Source organism: Pseudophryne corroboree, chromosome 6 (assembly GCF_028390025.1).
Source record: "Pseudophryne corroboree isolate aPseCor3 chromosome 6, aPseCor3.hap2, whole genome shotgun sequence".
Classification (NCBI taxonomy): domain Eukaryota; kingdom Metazoa; phylum Chordata; class Amphibia; order Anura; family Myobatrachidae; genus Pseudophryne; species Pseudophryne corroboree.
The window spans coordinates 353,537,039-353,561,169 of NC_086449.1; the positions used below are offsets into that span (position 1 = coordinate 353,537,039).

General features: G+C 47.2%; 1 protein-coding gene, 1 non-coding gene and 1 pseudogene across 2 annotated transcripts in view; all 3 read left to right on the forward strand.

The window, feature by feature from the left end:
• ETFA (electron transfer flavoprotein subunit alpha) overlaps nt 1–24,131 on the forward strand; it is a 163,363-nt gene that overhangs the window by 46,195 nt on the left and 93,037 nt on the right. Inside the window, exon 8 of the mRNA XM_063926589.1 lies at nt 10,857–10,925. Within this exon, the coding sequence (XP_063782659.1) occupies nt 10,857–10,925 (69 nt within the window). The remainder of the gene's footprint in view (nt 1–10,856; nt 10,926–24,131) is intronic.
• Nucleotides 12,750–12,857, forward strand: LOC134938776 (U5 spliceosomal RNA; annotated as a pseudogene).
• On the forward strand, nt 14,494–14,608 carry LOC134938686 (U5 spliceosomal RNA). Its single transcript, XR_010181195.1, has one exon. It is a non-coding gene; the product is annotated as a U5 spliceosomal RNA (small nuclear RNA).

The following is a 24,131-nucleotide window of genomic DNA, read 5'->3' on the forward strand; positions in this document are numbered from 1 at the left end:
GTGGGGGCACGCCTTCGTCAGTTCAGCCACAAGTGGGTTCACTCCCTGATAGATCCCTGGGCAATAGATATTGTGTCTCAGGGATACAAGCTGGACTTTGAGAAGATGCCCCCTCACCGACGGCCCTGCCGGCTTTCCCCCACGAGAGGGAAACAGTGTTAACTGCAATTCATAAATTGTATCTTCAACAGGTGGTGGTCAAGGTTCCCCTCCTTCAACAAGGAGGGGGTTATTATTCGACCATGTTGTAGTCCCGAAACCAGACGGTTCGGTCGGACCCATATTGAATTTAAAATCCCTGAACATATACCTGAAAGGGTTCAAGTTCAAGATGGAATCGCTAAGAGCGGTTATTGCAAGCCTGAAAGGGGGAGATTTTATGGTGACTCGGGACATAAAGGATGCATACCTTCATGTCCGCATTTATCCACCTCATCAGGCGTACCTCAGAATTGCGGTACGGGATGGTCATTACCAATTTCAGACGTTGCCGTTTGGTCTCTCCACGGCCTTGAGAATATTCACCAAGGTAATGGCGGAAATGATGGTGCTCCTGCGGAAGCAAGGTGTCACTATTTTCTCCTTCATCCACTAGGGGCCACTGGAGCGTAGTTACAATGGGGAATAGTAGGCAGTAATTGGGAGCTGGCACTTTAAAAAACTCTAACCCTGTTGCTAGCTCCTCCCCTACTATCTCCCCTCCAAGCCAGTCTTAGTTTAGTGCCCAAGGGAGCTGGTTCACTTGGGTTTAGCTGAAGAAATTTTTTCTTTTTTCTTTATTATTTTATTTTTCTTTACACACACACACAGACTGGCAGCTCTGCCACTGCCAGTCTGCACCGTGGGAGCTGCCGGCGGGGTCCCATCGCAGCTGCGTGCGGCTCGGGATGGGCCCCAGCTGAGGGAGACACTGAGCTCTCCTGAGTTGGCGGACACCGCTGCGTGCGGCGCGTGTCGGGACCACTCCATCCAGCAGAAGATTCCGGCAGCACGGCAGCGGTGAGTATCTGCGCCGGACACCGCTGCGTGCGGCGTGTGTCGGGGCCACCCTCCACCACTTGAAAGGTGAGTGTCTGTATTTCCCCCACTTCCCTCCAGAGTGTTGGGATGAAGGGGTGACGGGGGTTTTGAAGAATTCATTTTATTATCGGTGACTGACTGACAGGGGGACAGTGACAGAACACCCCTCCAGCACCCAAACAACCCCCCCAATCCCCCCCCCCCCCCCCTCCTCCCCTCGGATTATTAATCATGTTTATTTAATATTTATTTAAAAAAAAAAAAAAGTAAACTTAACAGCGGTGCCGCGCGCTCGCCCGCCAGCCGCCCGCCCTCCTCCCTGCTCGGATCCCCGCCAGCGCGGCTCACAGAGCCGCTACAGGGATCCGGCATAAAGAGACAGGGCAACTTTGAATTTGGCGCCGTCGGGAGGGGGCGGGGCTTAGTCCCGCTATGCGCGCCCGGAAGTAGCGCGCGCTGGGGACCCGTCCTTTCCTGTCAGCAGCAGCGCGGGACGGAGGCCACGCCGACCACGGAGCAGTTACAGTGGGAAAGGGGGGGCACTCGGGGGCACTGCAAGGTACACTATTTGGTTATTACAGCCTGTCACTGCACACAGTATCGTGCAGGACAGATCGGGCTGCTGTGGCTACGTTCTTCCCTGCTTCACTCCCCTCCCTCCCATTCTGCCTATAGCTGTTTTCCTGTGGGGGAAGGGTATCAAGTTTAGGTGCTGCCATGGCCACCAAAGGCTCCAAGGCAACACAAAAGCAGGGTCAGGTTGCAGGTGAGGAGTCAGCCATCGACTCAGCCCTCCTCAGAACCCCAAAACGCCTCGACATGGACGACACAACTCACAGAGGTGATGTCCCTGCTGACTGGGGAACTTAAAGCCTCTCGGGAAGATAGGGAGGCGGCCCGGTTCCGACAACTTGTCCCGGTACCGGCGCCAGAACCTGCATGGGCAGTCTCATTGGCAAAGTCAGTGGAAGGGCTTTCCAGGGCTGTAATCCCTTCCCAAGCCCCGTCCTTTAGCCCCCCCCAACAGGCTGCAAAAAAGAGATTGCTAGCCTCTGTGTTACAGGACTTTGATGATGATATGCCTCAATTAGATGAGGCGGGGTTAGATGTACAGGATATACAGGATGTGGATATCCAGGATACTGACGATCAGGTATATGAGGACTCTGAACCAGTAGCTCAGGGTATAGAGGCTCTTATTACTGCTATTCGCTCAGTCTTACAGGTTGAGGAGACGGAAGACACCTTACGCCCTTCAAGGTTTGGCACCGACCAATACCTGCCGGTGACTTTTCCAGTTTCGGAGGAGCTGGATGTGCTTATAACAACAACCTGGAAGCATCCAGACGCGAAATTTCAGGTATCAAGAAAAATGTTGTCTTCCTATCCTTTTCCCGCAGGTAGCAGAACGCGCTATGAGACCTCTCCGATCGTGGATCCTTCGGTGTCTCATCTGTCCAAAAAGACGGTCCTGCCTGTTCCGGGGGCAACTTCACTTAAGGAGGCGTCAGATAGGAAGTTGGAGTCTACCTTAAAGAATATTTACTCTGCGGCAGGGGTTTTACATCGCCCGGCGCAGGTAGGTTGTTGGGTCAACAAGGCGATCGAAGCCTGGGCAGAACAATTGTCCTCTGGAATTCGTGACGAATTACCGGCGGATCAATTGATGGAGTTGGCAGAACACATCCGTGAATCAGCCCTTTATCTCTGCGAAGCGTCCAAGGACATAGGTGTTCTCGGAGCTAGAATTTCCGCTTTAACAATTGCGGCCCGTAGAGCGCTATGGCTCCGGCATTGGCATGCGGATACGGAATCCAAAAGGGCGGCAGAGGCGTTGCCCTTTACGGGTGAGTTTCTGTTTGGTAAGGATCTGGATGCCTGGATCTCTACGGCTACGGGGGGTAGGTCGGCTTATCTTCCTTCTGCTGCTCCAGCCGCTCGCAGACCATATAGGGGTCCCTCTTTTCGATCCTTTCGTGCCCCTTCCAGGTTTCGAGGACAGGGCAGGGGTGGAGCTTCTACCTTCCGTGGCCATAGAGGTAGAGGCGGCGGCAGGGGTAGAAGTTCCGCAGCCTCAGCCCAGTCAGACGTTAAGTCTTCTACCACTGCCACCGCATGACGGGCCTCCCTCCCACCTGGAAGATCACAGGGTGGGAGCTCGTTTGTGGGATTTCAAGGAGGTCTGGATACAGTCCTGCCCAGATGCTTGGGTCCGGGATCTCATCACTTGCGGTTACAAGCTCGTTTTTCAGGAACAACCACCCCAGCGGTTCTTTACCACAGGTTTGCCAGTTTCCGACAACCGGGGAGTTGCCTTACAAGCCGCGGTCCAGAAGCTTCTGTCTGCAAGGGTTGTGATCCCTGTTCCCTCGCATCATCGGAAACAGGGCTATTACTCAAGCCTGTTTCTAGTACCGAAGCCGGACGGCTCAGTCAGACCAATCCTGAACTTGAAAGATCTCAATCCGTATTTGAAGGTATTCAAGTTCAAGATGGAGTCCCTCCAGTCTGTTATTGCGGGGTTGGAAAAAGACGAGTTTCTGGCATCCTTAGACATCAAGGACGCATACTTACATGTTCCCATTTGGCCTCCTCATCAGGCTTTTCTCCGGTTCGCAATACAGGACGTTCATTTACAGTTCCAGGCCCTTCCTTTCGGTCTCTCTTCTGCTCCCAGAGTGTTCACAAAGGTCATGGCGGTCATGATGGCCCTACTTCGGAAGCAGGGTGTGACAATTGTTCCCTATCTGGACGATCTGCTAATAAAAGTAAGCTCAGCAGAAGGGTTACTTCAGAATATCCGGATGACACAGGACCTTCTGATCCGACACGGGTGGGTCCTGAATTTTCCGAAGTCTCACTTATGCCCCTCACAACAGCTGTTGTTTCTGGGAATGATTCTCGACACAGTCCATCAGAGGGTTTTCCTTCCGCGGGACAAGATACTGTCTCTACAGACACTGGTAAGATTGGTCCTTCAGCACCGTCGGGTGTCAGTATATCTGTGCATTCGCCTGCTGGGAAAGATGGTAGCAGCGTTCGAAGCTCTTCCGTACGGTCGCTTCCACTCTCGACCGTTTCAGCTGTGTCTTCTACATCAGTGGTCAGGATCTCATCTGTTCCTTCATCAGCGGGTGACGCTATCTCCAAAGGCACGGTCATCGCTGCTCTGGTGGCTCCAGTCGACCCATCTGTTGGAAGGAAGACGGTTCGGCATATGGGATTGGACTCTCCTCACCACGGACGCCAGTCTGCGAGGCTGGGGGGCAGTGACCCTGGGACATCAGTTTCAGGGGCGCTGGTCAATCCACGAATCCGCTCTCCCCATAAACATTCTCGAACTAAGGGCGGTGTACAACGCCCTGCTGCAGGCACATCACCTCCTGCGAGGTCGAGCGGTCAGAGTTCAGTCCGACAACGCCACGGCGGTAGCGTACATCAACCGTCAGGGCGGCACTCGCAGCCGCGCAGCGATGAGGGAAGTCACCAACATCCTTCTCTGGGCGGAGAAGTATGCTCCGTCCTTCTCGGCAATATTCATTCCGGGAGTGGACAATTGGGAAGCCGACTAAGCCGACAGGACATGCACCCGGGAGAGTGGTCGCTACATCCCCAGGTGTTTTGGCAACTGGTACGTCGGTGGGGAAAACCACAGATCGACCTCATGGCATCCCGCCTGAACCATCAGTTGCCTCTTTATTACTCTCGGACAAGGGACCCGGCGGCGGCGGGCGTGGATGCCCTCACGGCTCCTTGGAATTTTCGGTTCGTCTACCTCTTTCCTCCTTTCCCGCTGTTGCCAAAGGTTCTGCAACGCATCAAGAGGGAAGACGCTCTGGTTCTCCTAGTGGCTCCGGATTGGCCACGCAGGGTTTGGTACTCCACTCTACATCTGTTGTCGGTGGCCGAGCCTTGGACCCTACCACTACGAGACGACCTTCTACAACAGGGTCCTTTTCTTTATCCAGACTTACGCAGGCTACGTTTGACGGCGTGGCTGTTGAGAAAGCCATCTTGACAAGGAAGGGGATTCCTCGTACAGTTATACCTACTATGCTTCGAGCTAGAAAGTCAGTTACATCTTCTCACTACTACCGCATTTGGAAGGCTTATGTAGCATGGTGTGAGCGTCGAGAATTTTCTCCTTCCGTGTATAGCTTAGCCCGTCTCCTCCGTTTTTTGCAGGCGGGTTTTTCAGCAGGCCTAAGACTGGGCTCACTAAAAGTGCAGGCCTCTGCTCTTTCGGTTTACTTCCAGAAAAGGTTAGCCTTGCTGCCTGAGGTTCAGACCTTCTTTCAAGGGGTTCTTCGAATACAACCTCCCTTCCGTCCTCCGACAGCGCCATGGGACCTCAGTCTTGTCCTGTCTTTTCTGCAGTCTTCATTGTTTGAGCCCCTGGAATCAGTAGAGATAAAATATCTCACCTGGAAGGTGGTTCTTCTCCTGGCGCTGGCTTCCGCTAGACGGGTGTCGGAACTGGGGGCTCTCTCTTGCAGGTCTCTTTACCTGGTGTTTCATGCGGATAGAGCCGAGCTTCGTACTCGTATGTCCTTTCTACCTAAAGTGGTGTCTGATTTTCACATCAATCAGCCGCTTGTCCCGGCCCTCTCGGGGGACTCTCCGGATGCGAGATCATTGGACGTTGTAAGAGCCCTCAAGATCTATGTGGATAGGACTTCAGCTATTCGGAAGTCTGATTCCTTATTTGTTCTGTACGACGCTGCCCGCCGTGGTTGGCCGGCCTCTAAGCAAACCTTGTCTAGATGGATTCGACTGACCATCAGACAAGCTTATTTGGCGGCTTCTCGGGAACCTCCATCTTCCATTTCAGCACACTCCACACGCTCTGTGGGACCTTCGTGGGCGGCTGCCCGGGGGGGTCTCTATGACTACTTTATGTCGGGCGGCTACTTGGTCCGGCCGTCATACGTTTGTCAAATTCTACAAGTTTGATACTTTCGCGGCATCTGCATCTCAGTTTGGCCGAGCGGTTTTACAGGACTCTCAGCGCTCTCCCACCCGTTCTGGGAGCTCTGGGACGTCCCCATTGTAACTACGCTCCAGTGGCCCCTAGTGGATGAAAGAGAAATCTGGATTTTGGTACTTACCGATAAATCCCTTTCTCCGATTCCACAGGGGCCACTGGACGCCCGCCCAGCGCTGTTCCTCCTTGTTGTTGTTTTTTGCTTAACGGTTTGCGGTTCAATAAATGACTGCTTGTTGAGTTCAGGTTAGCCTGTTTATTGTTAGGTTCTATTCCAGGGTTAGTTTGGGTTATCCTGGTTGACTGGACGTCAATAACCTCCTCCTCTACCTTAAGGTTTTCTTTATTACAGCTCTCCTTGGGCACAGTTTTACGTAGACTGGCTTGGAGGGGAGATAGTAGGGGAGGAGCTAGCCACAGGGTTAGAGTTTTTTTAAAGTGCCAGCTCCCAATTACTGCCTACTATTCCCCATTGTAACTACGCTCCAGTGGCCCCTGTGGAATCGGAGAAAGGGATTTATCGGTAAGTACCAAAATCCTGAAATCATGTACTTGGACGATCTCGTAAAAGCGAGATCAAGAGAGCAGTTGCTGAACAGCGTATCACTTTCTCTGGAAGTGAAACGGCAACACGGCTGGATTCTATATATTCCAAAGTCGCAGTTGGTTCTTACAGCTCATCTGCCTCTCCTAGGCATGATCCTAGACACAGACCAGAAAAGGGTTTATCTCCCGATAGAGAGAGCTCAGAAGCTCGTGACACTGGTCAGGAATCTATTAAAACCAAAACAGGTGTCAGTGCATCACTGCACTCGAGTCCTGGGAAGGAGGGTGGCATCATTCGAGGCCATTCCCTTCGGCAGGTTCCATAGGAGGACCTTCCAATGGGACTTACTGGACAAGTGGTCTGGATCACATCTTCGGATGCATCGGTTAATCACCCTATCCCCCAGAGCCAGGGTGTCTCTCCTGTGGTGACTGCAGAGTGCTCACCTTCTCGAAGGTCGCAGATTCAGCATTCAGGACTGGGTTCTGGTGACCACGGATGCAAGCCTCCGAGGGTGGGGGGCAGTCACACAGGGAAGAAATTTCCAAGGGCTGTGGTCAAGGCAGGAGACTTGCCTTCACATCAATATCCTGGAATTAAGGGCCATATACAATGTCCTAAGTCAAGCGGAGACCCTGCTTCGCGACCAACCGGTTCTGATCCAGTCAGACGGCAGTGGCTCATGTAAACCGCCAAGGCGGCACAAGGAGCAGGGTGGCGATGGTAGAAGCCACCAGAATTCTTCGCTGGGCGGAGAATCACGTAAGCGCACTGTCAGCAGTGTTCATTCCGGGAGTGGACAACTGGGAAGCAGACTTCCTCAGCAGGCACGACCTCCACCCGGGAGGGTGGGGACTTCATCAGGAAGTCTTCACGCAGATTGCAAATCGATGGGAACTCCCACAGGTGGACATGATGGCGTCCCGCCTCAACAAAAAGCTAAAAACGTATTGCGCCAGGTCAAGGGACCCTCAGGACGCACTAGTAACACCGTAGGTGTTCCAGTCGGTCTATGTGTTTTCTCCTCTTCCTCTCATACCAAAGGTGCTGAGAATTGTAAGAAAAAGAGGAGCGAGAACAATACTCATTGTTCCGGATTGACCAAGAAGGACTTGGTACCCGGAACTGCAAGAAATGCTCAGAGGACCCATGGCCTCTGCCTCTCAGACAGGACCTGTTGCAACAAGGGCCCTGTCTGTTTCAAGACTTACCGCGGCTGCGTTTGACGTCATGGCGGTTGAACGCCGGATCCTAGCGGAAAAAGGCATTCCGGATGAAGTTATTCCTACGCTGATAAAGGCTAGGAAGGACGTGACAGCAAAGCATTATCACCGTATATGGCGAAAATATGTTGCTTGGTGTGAGGCCAGGAAGGCCCCTACAGAGGAATTCCAGCTGGGTCGATTCCTGCACTTCCTACAGTCAGGTGTGACTATGGGCCTAAAATTAGGGTCCATAAAGGTCCAGATTTCGTCCCTATCCATTTTCTTTCAAAAAGAACTGGCTTCACTGCCTGAGGTTCAGACGTTTGTTAAGGGAGTGCTGCATATTCAACCCCCTTTTGTGTCACCGGTGGCACCTTGGGATCTTAACGTGGTGTTGGGTTTCCTGAAATCCCACTGGTTTGAGCCACTTAAGACTGTGGAGCTAAAGTATCTCACGTGGAAAGTGGTCATGCTGTTGGCCTTAGCTTCGGCTAGGCGTGTGTCAGAATTGGCGGCTTTGTCATGTAAAAGCCCCTATCTGGTTTTCCATATGGACAGGGCAGAATTGCGGACTCGTCCGCAATTTCTGCCAAAGGTGGTGTAATCTTTTCATTTGAACCAACCTATTGTGGTGCCTGCGGCTACTTGTGACTTGGAGGATTCCAAGCTGTTTGACGTAGTCCGGGCTTTGAAGATTTAGGTAACCAGAACGGCTGGAGTCAGGAAGACTGACTCGCTGTTTATCCTGTATGCATCCAACAAGCTGGGTGCTCCTGCTTCAAAGCAAACTACTGCTCGCTGGATCTGTAACACGATTCAGCAGGCTCATTCTGCGGCTGGATTGCCGCATCCAAAATCAGTGAAAGCCCATTCCGCAAGGAAGGTGGGCTCTTCTTGGGCGGCTGCCCGAGGGGTCTCTGCATTACAGCTTTGCCGAGCTGCTATTTGGTCGGGTTCAAACACCTTTGCAAAATTCTACAAGTTTGATACCCTGGCTGAGGAGGACCTTATGTTTGCCCATTCGGTGCTGCAGAGTCATCCGCACTCTCCCGCCCGTTTGGGAGCTTTGGTATAATCCCCATGGTCCTTACGGAGTCCCCAGCATCCACTAGGACGTTAGAGAAAATAAGATTTTACTCACCGGTAAATCTATTTCTCGTAGTCCGTAGTGGATGCTGGGCGCCCGTCCCAAGTGCGGACTTTCTGCAATACGTGTATATAGTTATTGCTTAATAAAGGGTTATGTTATGTTGGCATCCATTGGTTGATGCTCTGTTGTTTGTTCATACTGTTAACTGGGTAAGTTTATCACAAGTTATACGGTGTGGCTGGTATGAGTCTTACCCTGGGTTCCAAAATCCTTTCCATGTAATGTCAGCTCTTCCGGGCACAGTTTCCTTAACTGAGGTTAGAGGGAGGAGCCAGTGCACACCAGTAGTACTAAATCTTTCTTAGAGTGCCCAGTCTCCTGCGGAGTCCGTCTATTCCCCATGGTCCTTACGGAGTCCCCAGCATCCACTACGGACTACGAGAAATAGATTTACCGGTGAGTAAAATCTTATTTTTTCTAATACATTCCAGTAAATGATTCACAGAATCTGATTGGTTGCTATGGGCTACTTCATAAAATCTTATTTTTTTTTCCACCACATTTACACCTCGGTTGTCTAGGTTTTTGTACAATGTGAGCGTGTTGGCCTGACCATAATAGAGAAATTCCATTGACCATAATGTGCTGATATACAAGGGTGGTTCAATAAGTAAGGTAGCAGGACCACCCACTTGTGTAATGTTCTCTATTTCATTCCAATTTCCTGCCTAGCTGCTTCTCCTCACGGCCTTTAGACTTTACCTCACATCAGTATACTCTCCCAACATCAGTTGTAAGGTGGCAGGGCTGGCGGAAACATGGTCAAACATTGAGGTGCGTCATATGTTCAAATTTCTGCATCGAACTGACACATCAGCAGCTGAAATGCATTGCCAACCTGTCGAGGTATACGGTGATAACATCATGTCACCGGAACAGGTTTGGTGCACTGCCTTTGATAACAGCAGGGCAGATGTTCATGATGAGCAGTGATCCGGCCGGCCAATCGCGTCCACCACAGCCCTGTCCTGGCGCCAAGTCACTTCCATATCTTTGGACCATTGAAGAGGCACCTAGATGGAAGGTGTTTGGCAACTGATGGTGAAGTGCAGCAAGCCGTCATGTCCTGGCTACATGTGCTTGACACTGATTTCTTCTATGCAGGGATAGATGCATTGGTGTACTGTTGGAACAAACGCTTAGACAAGTATAAAGACAAAGTGGAAAAATATACTTTACCAAGGCCATACATATGATTATACGTACGAGTACAATACATTTTACGCAGTGAGAGGCCTTTTTACTTTATTGATGAATTTAAAGTCTACATAAATTTCTAGATGACGCCAGTTTTAAAGACTTGACTCCTCTCAAAATTTTAGTTGAAGCTAACATTCTCCATCTCTTCTAGCTAACCAGGTCCTTGGGGTTTGGAAGATCTCAGTAGCTAGCATTGAAAGGCTCCTTACTGCTTACACACATATATCAATCAGCATATCTTAGACCAGACGTTCCCAGGCTCCACCATTGCAGTCCAGGTTTTAAGGATATCAATGCTTGACCCCAGATGGTTAAATCAAATTGACCTGAGGTACTAATTAAGTCACCTGTGCTCCAGCATAGATATCCTTAAAACCTGGACTGTAATGAGAGTTTCGGAACATCTGTCATAGACAGTGGTCTGTTGTGAAATATGGACAAGTAACCACTTTAGTAATGTTGGGGTGAGTACCCTTGAACTACTGGATTCCCTATCTGTACTCTTTGGTTAAAATAGCTAAAATGTAAATTTTGAGTGGAGTTGGGTTTTCAAGTCAGTCGTGTGTGTGTGTGTGTCTGTATGTCTGTGTCTGTCAGGGTAATTATGCTTTTTCATTATTATTTTATTAAAGCTTCAACTGACATGGTAACAATAAACATGGCTAGGATGTTCTCTGCACCCATGTTCATGTAAGCAAAGTAACTGCGTTTTCTCTGCACCCTACTGCTACGGTCTTCTGTCATTTCTAGGTCGAGGACTGAAGAGTGGAGATAACTTTAAATTGCTGTATGATCTGGCAGATCAGCTGCATGCTGCAGGTAATTTATGCACAGTGGTTTCTCATCACAAACATATTTATTTCTTTATCATCCACTAGGGGTCACTGGAGTACTCTTGGGATATGGACGGGCGTAGCCGAACAAGGGCACTGAATATTTAAATTTAGGACCCTCCCCCCCCTCCATATCCCCGAGTACCTCAGTGTACGACCTCAGTGTTCTTTCGGTGCTCACAGCACGAACAAGGCTTGTGGTATATCCACACTTGGATTTTTATTTTTATTTTTACTTTTTATTTTTACACTTAGCACATCCCTTCCCAGTTTCTGGAAAAACATGGGTCCGGGATAGTGCCGCTGCACGGGCAGCGAATGGCGTGTCGGTCCTCACAAAGAGCACCCTCACAGCCACAGGCGCTACAAGGCAGCGCATGGCGTGTCGGTCCTCACAAAGAGCACCCTCACAGCCACAGGCAGACTGTCTCCTACTGCAACTGGACGGAGATTACAAGCCCCGTCACAGCCAGGAGGAGAGCTGAAAACTGGACGGTGCTTACAGTAAGAAGCCCCGTCACAGCCAGGATGGAAGCCCCGTCACAATCTGGACGGAGCTTACAGAAGTGCGACACTGCAAGGTATGGTGGGGGGGTCAGGGCGGTCAGCTCACGCTGCCGCCCTGCTGTGTGGGAAAAGCCTTTATTTTTACCGCCGCTTTGCCCGCCGCTTACAGAGGACCCCGCTGAACGAGAGAGCGGCCGCACGTCACTCACAGACGCCGGCCGCTCTCCCAGCCACTGTACCAGTACTCTGCCACTGTAACCGAGCGGCCGTACGTCACTCAGACGCCGGCCGCTCTCCCAGCACGGTAACCGAGCGGCCGCACGTCACTCAGACGCCGGCCGCTCTCCCAGCCACTGTACGCGAGCGCCGCCCAAGCAGCCACTCTGCGTACCCGGGTCTAAAGCTCCGAGCGGCCGTACGTCACTAAAGACGCCGGCCGCTCTTCCAGCGCTGCACCCGGCCACTGCTGTATGAGGCGCCGCCCGTTCCTAGGGCTCCCCGGCGCACTATACCAGCGCTCCCCGGGTTTCCCCAAGCTCCCTGCACTCGCTTCCGGCGCTGCACAGGGAGAAGCTACATCACAAGCAGCGCGGCTGCGGGGGGGTGACGGTGAGTAAAGCCCATAGCAGCAGCAAAGGCTGCATGGGTTAAGACACTGCTCAGTTCTAAATAAGAGACTGCTCAGTTTTTAAACAAGTTATTGACCCATAGCAGCAGCAAAGGCTGCTTGGGAATAAGATATGTTGGAAATAATACAATTCACTGCAGGCAGTGTTGAGTAAAGCCCATAGCAGCAGAAGGCTGCATGGGGTAAGAGACTGCTTAGTGTTTAAACAGTTAATGAAATAACTGGAAGACTAACTAAAGCATAAGGCTGCATAATGTATTGTAAACTGCACGGATTTTACTGTATAATAGACCTGTAACTGTAGAATAGGCTATTAAGCCTATATTTAATGTATAATAGGCTATTAAGCCTATATATTAACGCTGCAGCAGGTAACCTGTCCTGTGATTTTCAGTGGAAGCATGGCATGACGGTCATTTTAATCATTGCTGTTCTTCCAGGTTATAATTCCAGAACATTCCGCCCATACACCTATACTCCACAAGGAGGCGCAGGGGTGTTAGTGGGAATTTTTTGGTTCAGTTTTCACATAAGTCAGCCATGTAATCTGTATTTCTAATTAATTCTAGAACATTCCTGCCCTACATCTCTCAGCCACCAGAGGCGCAGGGAAGTTAGTAGGAATTTGGTTGGGGTTTCATATGCCCATGTGAACTGCTTTTCACATAAAAGACAATATTTTGATTTCTCTTCATATCGAATAAATCTTTCGTTTTTTGCTAAAGATTTCCGTAGAGAGAAACAAGCTTGAGTTTCATATGAATATGCTGTTCAGCAATAACATATATATATATATGACACATAATAACTTCATTAAGTCGTGCAAGTGTCTGTCTATTGCCTATTATTTTATGGTGTCTGTCTACATAGCGAGTAAGGCTATAGTGCAGACTAAAAATAATTTTAAAAATCCTATGTTAACATTGGCAATTCAAATTAAAAGAGCGGTAACATCGGAGTCTCGAAATGACTCCGCCAGCCCTAACAAAAGACAGTCTTCCAAAGGGCCAATTTCCCTTTGGGTACCAGAGTGTTTATTTCACTCGATTCTATGTCAAATTATAACTACGAGTGAGAAGGGTACATTAGACCAGCACTCAGATAGTGCGGGGGGGTTGTTAACAACCATACATAATCGTTTCCAAAAGGACGCGATCCGCCATTGCTAGATGATTTTCTTTCAAACATTATAAAAACCCAGGATACATTTGGGTCACTAGAATCTATGTATCAAACAATGACGATCACTGGTAAAAGAAGCTGCAGAGTATATCTGTAAAGCTTCTGCTAACGCCGGTTATTTTCATTGTCGCTAGTTAAGCGCGACAAGGCCAGAGCTTGTTTGCTCATAAATTTGATATACTTGTAACGGTATTTTATCCCTTTATGATATTCAGCCATTACCGCATACAGTATATTTGTAACGGCGTTTTATCCCTTTATAAGGAACAGTCACGCCTTGTAACGACAGGACGTTACAGTCAGCAAGCCAGTGGTTTGATGACTTCTTTTACAATTGTGGAAGCGCGTATTTACATGTTACATTTGCGAGGTTTCAGGACTTCAACTCATACAGGTCTCAGCTATTTACAGCTTAAAGGACAAAACTGCCTCTGTCGAACGGTTGGCAGGTTGTCATTTAGTCTTTGCAGGTTTATAAACCAGGCAGTAGTACGCCAACAGAGTCAGAGTTACTTATTCCCCTCTGTTTGAGCAAAACCAAACAGCTCCGTTGCAATATCAATCAGCAAGTCATTTACTACAGTTAGAAAATGGATTTTCTGCGGTTAGTATTTGCTTATTGGAGCCACACAATTGCATAATTGCATTTGAATGCGTATTTACCCAGTCCGGTTTGTTCTTCACAGGTTCTAGCGGTTGCAAATCGCCACAACCATTAACCATTTCATGTCTACCGTTGCTTATCGCTTTGGGTATTTACCAAAGTGAGGTTGGGATGATAGCTCATCTCACATAAGAACTCTGTCTCAACAAAGTTCCTTTAACTTGCGCTACTAAGGTATACTGCGGTAGCAGATCAAGTTCGAAAACAATCACATCTAATTCCGTCTAAACGATGTCAATGCCTAGGTAAGATGATAAATACGGTAAATCAAAGACTTTTACCTACTACACCAGCAATAACAAATGTACGTCTAGTAATTAGTGCAAAACACGCACACTAGCGGTACATTGGTGTATTCACCTATTAAGAATAAAGTTGTGTTTTCAATTTAGTTCGCCACCCTTCACTCGCGTTTCCCACAGAGGGAAAAGGGTGCATATACTCTGGACGACAGTCGCAGAGGGTCAGGATTTGTAGTTAAAATCAGCAACAAAGATTGCTGTCGATAAAGGTCCTAGAACTCTGTGCATTTTACAATGCAATACATGATTCGCTTTCAGTCTGACCAGGTATATACTCTGGTTTCTCTTCAGAACGAATAAATCTTTCGCCTTTTACTAAAGATTTCTGTGGAGAGGAACAACCATGAGTTTCAGGTAAATGTTTGATGCCTGTCTCACGCTGGCCTTAAGCAGTCAAACAAGGCAACGGCAGTTGCATACACAACAACCAGTGAGAACCAAGAAGCCGCATGGTAATGCGGCATGTGACTCAAATCCTCAATGGCTTAGAACACCATTAGGTGAAAATGTCAAGAGATCATTACGTGAGTGGACATCTGTTAGACAGAGGATCTCACCCGTCAGGATTTGGATCCTGAAAACTGGACATTAAATCCACAGGTGTTTCATATGTGAGTCCACAGAAGGGGGTTACCCTCAAGTATACATGATGGCATCTCGCCACAATTACAAAAGCTCAGTATGTGTACAAAACAGATCACAAGGGCAGTGGCGGTGGAGTCTCTCACATTCATGTGGTCATTCAGCATCGTGTATCTGGCTCCACCAGTTTCCGCTGCTCTCTCCGTTGTCAAAACGGCTCATAAGACAGTTTGTCACAGTCATACTGGTGGTAGCTCATGGGTTTCGGAGAAGTTGCTTCTCGAATTTTCAAGGAATACTTGCACACGATCTTGGCCCGCTCATAATACGTCCAACCTGTTACATCAGGGAACGTTAGTTTACCCATAGTTACCTATGTACCTATTATCTATGTACCGCAGCTGCGGTTGACGGGGTGAGGGTGCAGACCGCCCTCTTAAGAAATTGAGCATTACAGTATCGGTTATACTAACCATGTTACGAAATAGTAAGCCGTTTAAGGCAGCTCATTTTTACAAAATTTCGTGGGCTTACATAGGTTGTAAACCTCGGAAGTTTCCAACATCATCCTTCAAGTAACCCGTATTCTGTTAAACGGGGTGGAATGGAAAACTGCGTTGATCTACACGAAGAGTGCAGGTATCTGTGTGGTAAACTTATTTTCAAAGACGTTTGCCTCTATTGGCGTCTGTACACATCTTTCTACAAGGTGTCATCAAAGTTCACACTCTATTTATCCCACCTACAGCGCCAGGCGACTTGAAGTTGGGTTCAGATTTCTTACAGTTTTCATATTTTGAACCCTTTCAACAAATGGGAATTAAGTTTCTCACTTTGGAAAACAATTTTCTTATAGCCTTGGCTTCGGCAAGGGTTTTGTTTTCATATTTGGGTGCCTTGTATTCCAAGCCACCGTATTTGAGTTTTCTCATGACAAAGCAGATCTTCGGACGAATCACGCTTTCGTATTCTTCACATCAATATACCAATAGGGGTTCCTGTGTGGACAGCACATTCTAGAATTCTGAATGTGGTACACGCATTACGCGTTTATATATGTCCCGAACGTCAACAGTACGTGATATGAATACGTTGTTTGTTCTCTATGATACTGCCAACTGGGGTTAGCCAGTTTCTTAGCAGACATTATCCAGTTGGGTAATAATAATGACTACAAGTCAGGTTTACTTTAAGGCTAAGTTACAATCGCCTACGTCAGTAATAGCTCATCCCACAGGTTCGGTGGGAATGTCAGACCCAGTGGGTCGTGGAGTGTCTAAAACGCGGCTATATAGCCTTCATGTGCACCATGTTTGTGCACGTTTACACGTTATAAATGGTGGCGCCATCAGCATCTAGCTTTGGGCTGCCTACTGTTACAAGTATCAAACAGCTCTCCCGCCCACGAGGGAAGCTTTGGTACGTCCCAAGAGTACTCCAGTGACCCCTAGTGGATGATAAAGAAAATAGGATTTTGGTACTTACCAGGTAAATCCTTTTCTTTGAATCCATAGGGGGCACTGGACGCCCACCCAGAGCAGTTTTACCGGGGTTGTTTTAAGCTCAAGGGAGCTTAGGGTAACAAGTTTTACTTCATTGATATTAAGCTCAGAGGAGCTTATGGTAACACATTTTCACCGATTGGTTCAAATTATAAAGTTCTATCGGTTATGGTGTCAACTGTTTAGTTGACAGGTTATGGGTCAACATTGTGTTGTCCGTTATGTTATAGGTATTCTCCATTGTCAACCTCTCTATATCGTTCCTGTTCGCTCAGTAAAAAACACTGAGGTCGTACACTGAGGTACTCGGGGATATGGAGGGGGGGGAGGGTCCTAAATTTAAATATTCAGTGCCCTTGTTCGGCTACGCCCGTCCATATCCCAAGAGTACTCCAGTGCCCCCTATGGATTCAAAGAAAAGGATTTACCTGGTAAGTACCAAAATCCTATTTTTCTGCAAAGCTAAAGCTTTTTGGGGCTGATGGCAGTACAGTTAAAGTTCTCTTGACTCTGGTGAAAAATTGCACTCCTAAAAATGTCTGATCTAATAGGGTATTAGATGGGATGCTGCTTCCCTCCAGCACTCCCTGCTTAATAATGTTGATGTATATAATACATTTAGGATAATAGTTAAAGGTACCTTGTAGTTTCTGTAACAGAATATATGTCTTTGTTGCATTTGCATATAGGTTATAGGTAATGCTGGTAGGATCTGGCTTCACAGATCACCTAATAAAAACACCTGTGAATAATGTGATTTAGTCCACACACCAAATTCATCATGTACGCGAAAACTCTGTATGCGACGGACTACATAATAAAGACTGGAAATGCTGGGGCACACTTTAAACACTGAAGAAATACTGATCACTGTAATGGTGTGTACACATGGTGAGATCCTTGCTGTGCCCGATTTTCACTTTGCAATTTCCCCTGAATTCCCCGGAGCACAGCACCACCGATTTTGACTAACTTTTCTTGAAATATGGACTATGTGTGCTTACGATTTTGGCTTATGTGAGATTTTGGCTTATGTGAGATGTAATTGACATGTGAGATGAACTAGATAGTACACCGATCTAGCAAGGATTGACTTACCAGCACAGTCTATCTTTTCTTGCGATACCGACCTGGCGGGATCGTAAGTGGCATAACACCTTGCGATTTGCACTAACTTTTCTTTTGCGATTTTGACTATATAGTCAAAATCGAAAGAAAAAATCTCACTGTGTACACACCATTGCAGACGTACGCTGCTCAGGGCTTGCAGCTTTTTTTTAAGCTTGTATTTAAAGTAAAGGTATCGTTTGACCGGGTGTAGTAGGGTATGCCGGTGGCCAGCATACCGGCGCCGGAATCCTGACCGCCGGCATACAGACAGCTAGGGGAGCGCAAATGAGCCCCTTGCAGGCTCGCCACGCTGCGGGCACGGTGGCGCACTAACACGCTATTTATTCTCCCTCCAGGGGTGTCGTGGACCCCAAAGAGGGAGAAAAAGTGTCGGTATGCCGGCTGTCGGGATCCCGACAGCCGGCATACTGAAGACCACCCGTTTGACCAAATTCGATTTAGTTATGTAAAAACACTCCCAATTATTTCCGACACATTAATGAGCTCATTGAAGCACATATTTGATCTATACTAATGGAAATTAGTCTTTACTTGCTTTTTTTTATTTAAGCATTACAAGTTAACAACATTAAACAAATGGTAAATCAGAATTTCAGAAAGTATGAGAAATAAATTAGCAGTCAGACCCATTGAGAGCAGACTAATGTTCCAGTATTACCCGCAAATGGATAACAGTTGATTTTATAAACAAATAATCTTGGTGAGCTTCATTATTTACCTATTTTGGTGTCTGTAGTAGTTCACCTAGACTTTGGGGGATATCCAATTAGCCCCATTATTTACCGGGGCTAATTGTCCTGCTGGGGGCTATCCTATTAGCCTCGATAAGCCAGCACAATCAGTGGCTTATCCGGGGTTACCTGATGCTGCACTGGGTGCCGGCTGCTGACAGCTCTTGGTGCATCGATGATCCTTCAGCTCCTCCTGGTCACATGGCCGCTCCCCCATCATGTGACTGCTGCCGGGAGAGGGGGGGATGCGGGTCACAGCCTGTCCTGGCTTCCCTGCCGGGGGTCACCGTGGTAGTTGCTTTAAGTTCCGGGCTGCCGCGCCATGCCTGCAGTCCCAGCCTGCTGCAGCGGGCATGGGACGCTGCAGGTTGTCTGCGGTCATCAGGGATTTTGTTTCGCCTGCCTCAGACAGGTGAAACCAAATCCCTGGAACAGCCCTGGTTTCGTGTGAAAAAAACGGGGCTTTTTCTACCGAAAACACAAGGTTTCACTGAACCTGTGTGTTTTCGGAAGAAAGAGCATTTTTTTATTTTTTATACAGGCGATTAATCCGGATAGCCTGTAAAAAAGAAATAAATAATAATCGCGGAAGACATGCGTTTTTTGCACCCAAAGTTTTACCGGGGCTAACAGGATATCCCCCTTTTGTTTCCCTTTTGTCATGTTTTTATCCAATCAATTACCAGCAATGCCTTTATGATATAATTAATAATTGTGACAAGTGCTTAACAAGACTATTAAAACTGTTAATCTTAATTTATCCTTCTTTGATTGTACCATATCCTCCACCACAGTAATAATTTGTCTCCCTTTTGTTCCATTGTGATGAATTAAAAAATGTACATAAACTTTTTTCTTTACCACTAAGGTTTGTGTTTCGAATATCTGCATTCATATGTACATATGGGGCTCATTTACTAAATGCGGCATTTCAGAGCACCTTAGTAATGGTGTTTTTGCTCACCGAATTTAAAACAGCTAAAAATAATACTAGCTCATATTCATTGCATAAATTATTCAGCAAATATCTCAAGCATATCTGCAAGTAAAGTTACTAAAGTCCAATTTGTATCATACCCGGAATGCATGTTTGGTGCCGATGGTGGTATACTGGACAGGGTCCATCGGGAAATACCCTGCCAATCGGACACCCAGAGCTTGCACAAGATGGTCACTGGTATATCCGTTGCAAAGTTCTTACCACGGAACCTAGAAGCTTGAGCTATCTCGGAACTACTTTTCAAGGCTGGAGTCTATGGAGTGCCTGAAGATATATTTATAGTGGGTCTAATTAATAGGTGTGTGTGTGTGTGTGTGTGTGTGGGGGGGGGTGCTGTCCTACCTCCCTGTATACACTTCCTTTGTATGCCTCACTTCCTGTATCTGCCAGTCTTCCGGTTCCCTGACCGTAAGTTGCCAACCACATGTGTGCAACCGGAAGTGTGTGTCCGTGGCTGGAAGTCCACGTCTGTGACTGAAATTTTCATCCGTAACCAGAGGTGCGTGTCCTTACACTCCTGACCCGGAGTAAGTGTAATGTCTACCAAAAACAGCAAAGAACTCCAAACATCATCTTGTAGTAAATGTTAAAATACACTGCTCAAAAAAATAAAGGGAACACTAAAAGAACACATCCTAGATCTGAATGAATGAAATATTCTTATTAAATACTTTGTTCTTTACATAGTTGAATGTGCTGACAACAAAATCACACAAAAATGATCAATGGAAATCAAATTTATTAACCCATGGAGGTCTGATTTGGAGTCACACTCAAAATTAAAGTGGAAAAACACACTACAGGCTGATCCAACTTTGATGTAATGTCCTTAAAACAAGTCAAAATGAGGCTCAGTAGTGTGTGTGTGGCCTCCACGTGGATGTATGACCTCCCTACAACGCCTGGGCATGCTCCTGATGAGGTGGCGGATGGTCTCCTGAGGGATCTCCTCCCAAACCTGGACTAAAGCATCCGCCAACTCCTGGACAGTCTGTGGATGGAGCGAGACATGATGTCCCAGATGTGCTCAATTGGATTCAGGTCTGGGGAAACGGGCGGGCCAGTCCATAGCATCAATGTCTTTGTCTTGCAGGAACTGCTGACACACTCCAGCCACATGAGGTCTAGCATTGTCTTGCATTAGGAGAAACCCAGGGCCAACCGCACCAGCATATGGTCTCACAAGGGGTCTGAGGATCTCATCTCGGTACCTGATGGCAGTCAGGCTACCTCTGGCGAGCACATGGAAGGCTGTGCGGCCCCCCAAAGAAATGCCACCCCACACCATTACTGACCCACTGCCAAACCGGTCATGCTGGAGGATGTTGCAGGCAGCAGAACGTTCTCCTTGGCGTCTCCAGACTCTGTCACATGTGCTCAGTGAGAACCTGCTTTCATCTGTGAAGAGCACAGGGTGCCAGTGGCGAATTTGCCAATCTTGGTGTTCTCTGGCAAATGCCAAACGTCCTGCACGGTGTTGGGCTGTAAGCACAACCCCCACCTGTGGACGTCGGGCCCTCATACCACCCTCATGGAGTCTGTTTCTGATCGTTTGAGTAGACACATGCACATTTGTGGCTTGCTGGAGGTCATTTTGCAGGGCTCTGGCAGTGCTCCTCCTGTTCATCCTTGCACAAAGGCGGAGGTAGTGGTCCTGCTGCTGGGTTGTTGCCCTCCCACGGCCTCCTCCAGGTCTACTGATGTACTGGCCTGTCTCCTGGTAGCGCCCCCATGCTCTGGACACTACGCTGACAGACACAGCAAACCTTCTTGCCACCGCTCGCATTGATGTGCCATCCTGGATGAGCTGCACTACCTGAGCCACTTGTGTGGGTTGTAGACTCCGTCTCATGCTACCACTAGAGTGAAAGCACCGCTAGCTTTCAAAAGTGACCAAAACATCAGCCAGAAAGCATAGGAGCTGAGTAGTGGTATGTGGTCACCACCTGCAGAACAACTCCTTTATTGGGGGTGTCTTGCTAATTGCCTATAATTTCCACCTGCTGTCTATTCCAGGTTTTGGATTTGGGGCCTAATTCAGAGGCAATCACATCTGAAGCCCTTTGTGGAGTGTGCTCGCGCAGCAGGTGCACTGAGCGAAAGCATCTCACTGGTGCGATCGCCTCTGCCTGATTGACAGGCAGAGGCGGGATGGGGCGTGCCAATGGCGTTAAAACGTTGCTGGGAGGGGACACGGTCCGGAAAACGCAGCCGCAGCGACCCAAAACATGGCTGCGCAGGCAGGGAGCTACTCTGTGGGCGCGAAATCGCTGCCGTGCGATGCGTTCGCACATGTGCGCTGGGGCAGGGTTAGAGCCTGACATGTGGGGTGGACTAGTCCTGTGGCTTAGCGTTCCCCCGCATGTCAGAAAATCTGATCGTAGAGCACATCTACGATCAGCTCTGACTTGGGCCCTTGGTCAGGATTAATGGTGTCCTCAATGCTGTGAAATACAGGCAGGTGCCATTATGCAGTACCATCAGGGGGCAGCGTTTGATTGGCTCCAAATTTGTTCTGAAGCAGAAAAATGACCCCAAACACACAGCCAATGTCATTATAAACTATCTTCAGCATAAAGAAGAACAAGGAGTCCTGGTTGTGATGATATAGCCAACACAGAGCCCTGATCTCAACATCATTGAGTCTGTCTGGGATTGTATGAAGAGACAGAAGGATTTGAGCAAGCCTATGTCCACTGAAGATTTCCAAGATGTTTAGAACAACCTCCCTGCCGAGTGCTTTCTAAAACTGTGCAAGTGTACGTAGAAGAATTGATGCTCTTTTGAAGGCAAAGGGTGGTCACACCAAATATTGATTTGATTTGGATTTCTCTCCTGTTCATTCACTTTGTATTTTATTAATTGATAAAAAAAAAGTAAACTTTTAACACTTTTATGTTTGAAAGCATTCTTACTTTGCAGCATATTTTCCACATGACTGCACTTGAGATATTAAATAAAAGCCAAACACCGTCTTATTTCACAATAAAGCGTTGAAACTTTGATAGATAAGACTGTCTTTTGCATTTATGTAAAGTACTGTGTGCCACTATATATGTTAGTTAGGAGTGATTCATGATAGTAGGATAAACATTTTGTTTAACCTTAAGATATGTATGATGGTATTGAATAATTGAAGGATGAGAGAAGAAGTGATGAGTTATATAGGGCATGGGTAAATCATGTTTATAGGAACCATTTGAGTTCGAAATCTTTGTTCAAACCTCCAGGTCTGAGAGTTTGTAACTTGAAAATCCATTGCATTTCTCTTTGAGCCATTTTAGTCTGTCTCTGTCCCTCCATGTATTCTTTACATTTTCTATTCCCATAAAGTTTTAGATATGGTTACTGAACACTTGTGGCTTTTTTTTTTTAAATGATCTAAAAGATAATGATTTTCCACACTTTAGCTTATTTTCCTGAGAAGTTTGTTTGGGTTTTGAGTGCCCTTGAGGTTCTTCCTATATACTTGAGTTCACAACTGCATTCTATAATATATTTGGTGATTTTAGTGTCTTTTAACGACACGTTACATGAATCACCGTGGGGGAAGCCTTTTGTTCTTTTTGATCTGGATTTTCATTCTCCAAATCTCTTCTTACCAATCCTATTTTTTAGGTTGTCTACCTTCGTATATATCAAATTTGGTTTTGATAGGAGGACTGTGGAGAAGAAGTAAACTTTATGTTCAGTTTATTGGTGTTTAATCACAGAAGGAGGCAAGATCTTCCATCATGCCCTTTTAGAAGACCATGGCATCAAACATCAAGTGTACTTTTAATATTAGTAAGAAATCAACTTCTTAGACGTAACCATTTTTATTGAGAATGACACCTTGCAAACCAAATGTTACTTCAAAAGCGAACATCTTTAAAGATAGATGGCGTTCCCAAGAGTCAATTTTTATGAGTTAAGAGGAACTGCTTTAATCAAACAAAACCTGTGCATAACAAAAGGAAGCCATGGGGAAGAACTTTACAGCAAGAGGGTATCATCCAGAAAAAACTAGAGAAAGAAGTCATGAATATTGATAGAAACTTTAGCGGTCCCAAGATACAAAGGAACAAAATCTTACAAATATAAATTTGCATTCATCACAAAGTATGGGTCACATCACAAAAAATTACACATTTTCACTAAACATTGGCACGTTTTGAAGAAAGACCCCCTTTTTCGCCACAGCTTCCTCCTCCGTCCGGACCAAACTTCATATATAGGAAGGCAGACAACCTGAAAAACAGATCATTAAAAACAAACAAACAATTCCACAAGTGTTCAGTAACCATATCAACAACTTTATGGGAATATATACGTTATGGTAAGAAATTACCGTTGATAACGGTATTTCTCAAGTCCACATGATAACATTGGGATATGATGAAGCGACAGAGGATTTGCACCAATCGGTCAAAGCTTTCCGGCCTCCCAACATGCAATGGGCCCGTCCATATATCCCCGCCTCCTGTCTCAGGCAAATCGGTTGTATCCCAAAACTCAAGGCAGGAGCATCATAGCCCTAATTAGGCGATAAGAACACACATGCACACCTTTCCATACAAGAAGAAAGAGGATCCTCAGATCAGGTGCGTCAGGGTGGGATCCCTGTGGATCTTGTGGACTTAGGAGAAATACCGTTATCAACGGTAAGTTCTTACCATAACGTATATTTCTCCGGCAGGGTCCACAGGTTATCCACAAGATAACAATGGGATTTCCCAAAGCAATTTAGTGGTGGGGATGCTCCTGATTGGACAGGAGAATCCTTCGCCCCAATTCAGCGTCATGAGAGGCAAAGGTATCCATGGCATAATGTCTAATGAATGTGTTAATGGTAGACCATGTGGCAGCCTTACATATCTGTTCTGCTGAAGCACCACGTTGTGCTGCCCTTACGAGTAGAGTGAGCAGACACATTAGCCGGAACAGGGAGATCAGCTTGAGAATATGCTTCTGAAATCGTCAT